This window comes from Poecilia reticulata, linkage group LG17 (assembly GCF_000633615.1).
Source record: "Poecilia reticulata strain Guanapo linkage group LG17, Guppy_female_1.0+MT, whole genome shotgun sequence".
NCBI classification, from domain to species: domain Eukaryota; kingdom Metazoa; phylum Chordata; class Actinopteri; order Cyprinodontiformes; family Poeciliidae; genus Poecilia; species Poecilia reticulata.
The window spans coordinates 15949374-15958151 of record NC_024347.1 but is presented as its reverse complement, the minus strand read 5'-3'; the positions used below and the strand labels follow the sequence as shown (position 1 = coordinate 15958151).

General features: G+C 34.6%; 1 protein-coding gene across 1 annotated transcript; it reads left to right on the top strand.

Moving 5' to 3' along the window:
• Nucleotides 1-898: 898 nt before the first annotated feature.
• On the top strand, nt 899-6080 carry pold3 (polymerase (DNA-directed), delta 3, accessory subunit). Its single transcript, XM_008433923.1, has 12 exons — nt 899-1044; nt 1445-1500; nt 2087-2186; nt 2274-2313; nt 2846-2978; nt 3059-3314; nt 3393-3462; nt 4403-4538; nt 4630-4733; nt 4924-5003; nt 5085-5163; nt 5658-6080. Exons 1-12 carry the CDS (start codon nt 988-990, stop codon nt 5861-5863), a joined length of 1317 nt encoding a protein of 438 aa, XP_008432145.1. The 5' UTR covers nt 899-987; the 3' UTR covers nt 5864-6080.
• The last annotated feature ends 2698 nt before the right edge of the window (nt 6081-8778 follow it).

Below are 8778 nucleotides of genomic sequence, written 5' to 3'. Positions count from 1 at the left end.
TCATCATTAGGGGAATATTTTTCCCGCCTCTGCAGCACGTCTTTGCCCTTCTGTTTGACATTTCTGTTGGAAGTGGTCACGCAGCAGCCAACATCACAGCAGCAGCATGAATAGAGGATTTTCTTTAAATATTGCATCTACTGAGTGGAGAAACAAACAGGCATCTTTGTGACAAACAGATTCATCACTGTGCGTCATGCAAACTGGGAAAAACATGTTCCTCCAGTTAGCTGAAACTTCTATGAAGTCGTCTCAAAAATGTCAGTTTTCTCCAAGTTGATTTTTAAAGCAGCATAAATGTGACACAACTTCACTTCACTGTAGTTACAGTTCTTCCAACTCAAATTAAATAGTCTCAAAAATGTCAGTTTTCCCCAAGTTGATTTTTAAACCAGCATAAATGTGACACAACTTCACTTCACTGTAGCGACAGTTCTTCCATCTCAAACTAAGATGAGTGAATCAAGTGAAAGAATAACTGTTCACTAAATCTATTAACATCACCAGCAACCAGTACATCATGGTATAGAATATTTATACAATTTTTCCAATAATAATATTAATCTCACAATATCTAATTTGAATTTAGGTATAAACTTTGACTAGAGCAGTACAAAAAAAAGATTTTCCATTGCTTTTGTTTGTTCCCACTAAACAAACTGAAATTATTGCCTAATGACTGTCAAGTTGTTGTTGGAGTAGCAGCAGTAAATTGTTTATTGTTTCGAACATTTGTGTTAATTAATCATTTCACTGTTCTGTCCTTTTTTCTTTTTTTTTTGAGAATCTCAATTATTTTTATTACGGAGCGAAACTTAAATGAATGTGTGTGTTGCATTTGCACCTGTTAGCCTGTAGAGTGCAGCCTACAGCTTCATGTTGCGCCGGAACACGATGCAATCACGTGACTGTTAGCGGAAGTAAATAAACTGCTTTCCCGCGCAGTCAAATAACTACAAGCTAGGTGTTTGTGGGAAATCCGACACAATGGACGAGCTTTATTTGGATAATATTGACGAATATGTCAACGATCACAACAAAATAGTAAGGATATCTTAAATTTGTGACGTGTTCCGTTATATTTAATGTTGGATTTTAGCTTTCGAATTTTTCAAACATGTAGCCGCGGAATTACGTTGAATAATATAACAGTTAAATGTCTTATAGCTTTCAAAACAAAAGACTTCTTTTTTCTAAGGAAGTTAATTGTACAGTATGAAAGGTTTAGTTCGTCTGACTCATTCGGCTTTAATTTTACAGTATAAATTTGGCTAACAGTCGACCGTTTTTTTTTTTTCTAACGGTTGAGTTGTTTCACTGAATACATAGAAACCCCCACAGCTACTTTAGAACAAGACTCAACGTTAATATAACGGTTAAATAAACTAGTTTTCATAGCTTCTCATGTAAACACAAAGTAATTTTATGTTTTCTTATTTCTCAGGTAACCTATAAGTGGCTCAGTCTGACTCTCGGAGTCCATGTCAATACAGCTAAACAGTAAGTAATCCTGGTTTTCTCAAAGGGAGAAGTATTGAAAAACATTACTGTGTCTGTCTTCATCTTCCTCATAGGTCAACAAATTTGATTTCTAACAATAAATCACCATCTGATCAGGAACTGCAAATGCATATGAATACTAAAGACAAAAATATACATGGTAAAATCAACACTAAATGATATAGTTTTATAACATGTGCTTTTAGTTATTATAGGTTTTTTTTCATGTAATAACTATTTTAATATCGAGTTCAACTCTAAAGCATTTTTAAAAGGGAGATTTTATTTTATTTTAAAATGGAGATTCTTAGTTTTGTTCATAATGTTTTACTTTTTTCCAGAAAATTACAGGAAAAAGCTTATTACACATAGCAAAATAACAGGAAATGTTCATTCTGGTTATTGATTTCATTGTTTTTCAATCACACCATCATTATGTACTTTTTTGGGTTAATAAATTTCATTAAAATGGAATTCAGAAACGGAATTGTGGGATTGGGAAAATAATAAAACATATTTCATATGTCTTGAAATATGTTTTGAAAAAATGCTTCTTGAGTTAAATGCATGTAAAATGTGTTTTCAGGATGCTTTACCATTACTTGGAGCACAAGAGGAAGGAGAGCTCACCTCAGCTCCACGCCACATACCTCGTGTCTGGGAAGCTTGAGGACAAAGGTCAAACGGTGAGTAACAGGAGCTCCTCTGACTCTCACCTCATCTCTTTTTAAAACAGAAAATGTCAAGTTGATTTTATTTTATGATATTTTTAGTGCCACAAGGTGTCTGTTGTCAGAGAAGAACAATTGGAAGGTAAATATCACGCCCTTGTTTTCTTGTAGTTTCAGTCCTAAGTAATAAGTCCTAAGTTTATTATAGTTAACTAAAACTAGTAAAATAACTAACAATTAGTTTACACCAGCAGTCTTTTTAGTAGCGGCACTTACGCTAGTCTGCAAAATGGAGACAGCAAAAGGTGGGAGAAAAAAACAGTCAGTTGGTTCAACAATAATTGAATAATTCTTTTTGAAAACGGTGTCTTGTGTTTAATATCCATTAAGCAATTGATATATACATAATCACAGTACAATTGTTTGGACATTTTTAGGTGCAAAATTGAAAAAGGTCAAAGTGTGAAAAAACTAAAACTATACTTATAAAAACTAAACTAAACCTAATCATTATTTATTCAGTAAAAACCATTAAAAATATTCTAAAACTAATTGAATTAGGTAATCACAAAATCAGAACAAAATAAAACACAGCTATTCTTTTTATTGGGATTTTCACTAATAAAGCACAAAAGAAACAAAAACTTGTCTTTAAAATTTGTTTTCCTCTGCAGATTTCAAATCCAAGATGAGTTTGGTAGTGAGCGTTCATGTCTACAGCGTGCAGAAAGCTTTACTCAAAGACAGCGGCCCCCTCTACAGCGTCGACTACGATGCCATTAAAGACAACCTGAAGAACTGCAGCAGGTTTTAAGATTTATTAATAAAATATCTGCTGGTTTTAATGCATTTAGCTGAGAAAAACCGTTTGGCTTTCTGACGTGAAGACACAGCGCGATCCGATGTGCCGGAGCGGTGCCCATGTCTGCTATGGAGCTGCAGCAGGTCCAGGAAATCCAGCGAGCTCCTCCATCAGCACCTGAAAATAAAAAGTCCGCCATGAACGGGGACGCCAACATGGCCTCTAAACCATCAAGCAAACCACAGAAAGGCATCATGGGATTGTTTGCAAATAAATCTGCACCCAAAAATCAGGATAACAGCAAAGAAGTCAAGCCTGAACCAAAAGAAGAATCTCCTGTGGTAGGAGTTTTTGTTGTTGGTCAGAGTTGATTGTTTTTACAGAAAAGTGGAGATTTAGATTTTTGTTTGGATTTTTAGCCAGAGGCTCCAAAAAGCAAACCAGCAGCGAAGTCCAGTCCGATGGCCAACTTCTTTGTCGTTCAAACAAGTGAGTTATATTATTATTAGAATGCAGGAATCATCTGAAAGTTGTTTTTATTTAACCTCTTAAGCCTTCATAAATTGATTTCATCAACTAGTTGTATTTTTTGTCTTTGTAGATTTAACTTTTGGAAAATCTGGATTTTTATTTTCACCAATATACTTTTTTGGGTTTCTATAATTCAAAGTTATGTTATCACACCAAAGAACTACCATCTTGTTTCACAACCGTGTTTTGCAGCTTGGTCTTTAAAGTCAGGTCAACTCACAGAAGGGATGGTACAAATAGAGTTGTTGTGTTCCACAGTTGCCACATGCTAGATGAGTTTAAGGGATTAGCATTGTGTGATGTACAAAAGCATATTATACTTTATTGGAAAGCTACGATCCTTGAGATTCAAATGATTTATGCCAATCAAGGATACAATCATAAATGTAGACACTGTAAACACTTTTGTCAAGCCACTCAGAAATGCAAAATAATGTCTAACTCACCGTTCAAAACCTCATATCATTGATTAGACACAGGCATTGCAAAAAAACCTGTATTTTCTGCATCCACGAGAGTCCAATTAATGTACTAAAATAAAATAATTAGTTCTCAGCAAGTTTTATGTCCGCAATCCAACATAATCTGCTGCTGAAAACCTTTGAAATTTCCTTCAGATGTGTCCATTTCGGACCAAGTTCTCTTTGTAGCATCTATACAAATTTTTTGGGGAGTAAAAATTCCAGGAAATTTAAGGGACTGTGGGAAAACTTCAACTTTATTGACTTAATGCATTATATTATAACAAGGATTGACCTAATTTTATATGCTTTTATGATTGGATTGATTGTTTTTCTGTAAATAAACCAAATACCTGTCGTCTTATAATGCACTGAGATTATATTTGTTCTGAAATGGAGTCATGGAAATAAACTGAATTGATTTGTCACTTCTCCAGAAAAATCTGAGAAACCTGCAGAGAAGCAGCAGGAGGCTCAGTTGGCCATCGCATCAGAGCAGCAGCATCAAAGAACGATGGCGGAGGAACCTGCAGCTGTGGAGCCGCACAAAGAAACCAAAACAGACCCCAGGAGGTTTGTCTTCACAGTCATAAATTTATGTTAAAGTGTGGATGCAGTATGTATTAAAATATGAATGTTTTGAATCTGTTTTTAACAAAAAAAGCAAAACAAAGCGAATGGAAGAGTCTGATAGCGAGGAGGAGAAAATGGAGAAAAAGAAGAGGAGAAGGATCAAGAAACCACAACCAGACAGCAGCGATGAAGACGGTCAGTTTTTTACTTCTACTTTCTTTGATTCTGATATTTGATGAGTGGAAGAGAAAAATCTTAATATTTACAATTTCTTAAAGTCTATGTTCAGATTTAAAAGGCTGATTAATTAATTTTAATTGTAAAGTTTGACATCACCAGTCAAATTTATCTAGAAAACTTTCTGAAGTTAATCTTTTTTTACCAGTTATTCCAGATTCTCCACCTCAAATGAAAACAAGCGAGCCGAGTCCTAAAAAGGAGCCTGAGACTGTCCAACATTCACATGTGAGTGAACAGAATCAGGTCATTCATGGAGCAACAAGTACATTTTTCTGATGGACCTGGATTGTTTTCTGTTGCATTCAGACGAGCTCTGGAACCAAAATAAGGAGGAGGAGAAAAGTTCTGAAGTCGCGTACCTTTAAGGATGAGGAAGGATGCATTGGTAGGAACAAAATTATGAAATTAAATTTGATCTTTTTTACTTTTTTTTTTAACATCGTTTGATTTTTGCTTATACATCCATCAGTTCATCCATTCATTTATCAATCATTCCATGAATCTCTTTATCTTTTTGGCCAACAGTTCAGTGTTTTTCAGGTCATTCAGCAGTCAGTCATCTTTCCGTACATCTATTTAGTTTTGTCCATCAATCTACCTGTTCATTAAGTCTGATTAATCGATTATTGACATCACCATCAATATTCAAAGTGATCTTTTGCATCAATACTAGTTGATTTGAGAAAATTTGGATTATAAATATGAAAATAAGTTTTAATCAAATGACTGTATTATTGTTGCTTTGTTTAAATAATTTACACATCTTCCTGGTTCAAGAAATAAATCCATAAACAAGATGTTTGCCCTTTTGGTCTGAAACATGTTTATTAGGGATAATAACTATACATTCATCTCCCACTCTGTTCTTTTTTAACACAGTAACAGAAAAAGATTACGTGAGCGAATCTTACTCTGAGTCAGAAGATGACTTTCAGAGAACCAAACAAGCTCCACGCAACAACAATAAAGCAAAGCTACCGTCGAGCAGCAAAGACAACGACAAAAAGACTCAGAAGAAATCATCAGCGAGCTCAAATAAAGGAAGTAAACAAGCTTCCATTATGGGATTCTTCCAAAAGAAATGAGACATTTCTGTTGGCTCTGAGGAACGACGCCGAACTGTTGGCAGACATCCTGCGAAGACGTTTAGATAAACTGACTTAGTTCTCTTATAAACGGACAGTTGAATGGCAGAAAAACACATCTCAAATGGACTTGAGCCTTTAAACAAGTTTAATTCAGGAAGATCGAGTTTTTATGACACTTTTCTGATCAATTCAATAAACATGGAAATTAAACAAAGTGTGCTTTTTGGGTGATTAATGGGGAAGGCTTCTGTGATTACTGTGAACAAAAAAACACAGCAGCAAAACAAACTGATAAGATTGGGCCAAAACAAGTCTAGTTAACAAGTGTTTGTGTGTTTTTAGAAAATGGAACCAAATTGCATTGAAGGTTTTGGGTTTCTGATGCATTACTTTATATTACAGTTCTAAAATAAGTAGGGCTGAAACGATTGATCGGATTAATCGCGATGAGTCAATTATTGAAATAATTGTCAACTGATTTAGTCATCAATCATTAACTGCAGTATACAGACTCAAAAAAAACATTCGAAGTAGTAATTAAGTGAAAACTGCACAAAAAATCTATACATTTTGCATTTTATTAGATAAGATTCAAAACTTAAGGTGAGTTCAGCTGAACTCCTTCCTCAGTTTGAGGTCCAGGTGGGTCTACAGCAGGACGACAGGTGACATCAAAACACTGGGGTGCAAAGCAGAAAAAGATTAGTGCAATAAAAAAAAGCATCAATTCATCAAGCTGCCACTTGAACCCTTCAGCCATCTTTAAAATTTTAAAGTGATGAATTCCTGCCAAAATAATCCGTTTTTGGTATTTTATTTCAGCTTTTAGTCTGTTTTCTGAGTACCAGCCTGTCTGAGGGTTCCTGGTGTCAAATATAGGTGTCCTGCTGCCCACATGGGCACCATGAGAACAGACGACCGGGTCATCGTCCAGCCCAAAGCGTAAGCCCAGTCAGGGTAAACATACCAGTCATTAACCTTAACGTGTTGAAAATGAACCAGATGTAATATGAAGGAAATCTGGGAAATTTAACATAAACATGGGTGGATTTTTAAATCTCATAAAGATTTTTGTCTTTTTGTAAGAAGATTTTTTACAGAGGGATTGTGAATTTCCAGCAGAATTTAAATAAAATTTAAATAAAACAGGTGGTTTGTGTTCTGTTATGTCTTCAATAATGCACAAAAGACGATCTGCTCCTAATTAAAGATGGGCTTGTCTATTTTGAATATTTTAAGAATTCTAAGACTAAAGAAATGTGTTTTATTTATGGTTTTCCAACCAAATCAATAAAATCAGAGACATTTAACAGTAGTTTTTCAGTAAGATGTATGAAAAAAATTATATGGGAAAGAAGACTAGAAAAATCGAGAAAGAAATAATTATACTGTTGGCAGATTTTGGTGTAAAATTATACTTTTTAATCTTGTTTCTTTTTCTTTTTTAAATCAAGAAGTGTATTTCTGATTGAAAATGAGAGAAGCATCTCCATAAGGGAATAACAAAAGAATTAATAACAAAACTTATTGGAAATATTTTTATTATCCTGAATAATAAGTGAAAATACATGCCATTGACATTATTGTGATCAAAACCTTATAACTGCTGAGCAACTTTTTGCATGTTTCATTTGGTATTTTAACGATTTATCTTTTATGATGACTTTGCAAGTCATCACCATTTGAGGTTATGCCACTATAGAAAAAAGTTAATTTAAGTCCTTTGTACCTTTACCTTTAGTGGTAGTTATTGTCAGTACTGTTAATTTTATGACAAGTTTCACTACCAAAGACTTTAGAGCATCAAATGCACATCAGAAGGTTCATGTCTGTTATTTAGATGAATTAAAGCGCTTTGCAGAATTGGTCATGTTGTACTTTACTATCACAACAAACAATTTAATTGGGGTTTTATTAAACATGCCAACATTGTGACTAGTGTGGTTTGTGAAACATGTCCGCCTGGAATAAATGCGTGCGAAAACTTCCTTGCTGAGTACTATAAAACCTACCTTAAACTTGAACAATATAAAACCGTCTACATAAGTTTGAAGACAAAACAAGGTATGCATGGCCACTGGAAACCAACAAACCATTTTATTTAATGAAAATTCTTCATTAGTTTCATTTGCTCCTACTCTAAATAGGTGGAGACTCCAGATCAGATGTGACCTCCACCACATTTAGCTGAGGAGACCATTTGTTCAGGATGTAAGATTAAACAAATATGAATATTTTGCCAGAGACTTTACATGAAGAAAAGGAAGATAGGTTACGGGAGTTTTCTTAGAGTTCAAAGTTGGCTCAGAAGCCCTTCAGGAATGTGTACTCAGTTTTTTCTTTTGTTTTTACTTCATCTGACACACGACTGTGCTGTTAAAGTCAGCACAAGAGAAGTGGTGGGAAATTGTGCATTACAACTTGGTATTACACCTGTATGAGCCACAGAAAACATTCAATGATTTTTGTGGAGGCCAAGTTGATGTAGAAAGCATCCAGTTACTGTTAAAACTTATTTGTTTAAGTATAAATTTAATAAGTGTATTTGTTGATTTTTGGAAGAATTGTTATATTGCATATAACTAATTTCATAATGTTTTACTGTGAAAAAGTGTTACTATTAGTATGTTTATAGTTAATTGGCCACCTGGCAATTATGCAAATGAGGGGGACTGTGTGAAAACRAGGTAGATAGCAAAGGGAGAGAAGGAGCTGCGAAAGGAGCGACAGAGCCACACGGTTTTTCAACCGTAGTTTTTGTAGAGGTTAGCATAGAACGTTACTGCTCTTGTAAAGACTCAAAGCTGTGGAATAAACTTTTGTTTGGACTTTACATCGGAGCGCTGCGGACATTTTTATTTTTTCCTCTTCAAACACACGAGTGAATCAGAACTTAACCTTGTGGCAACACA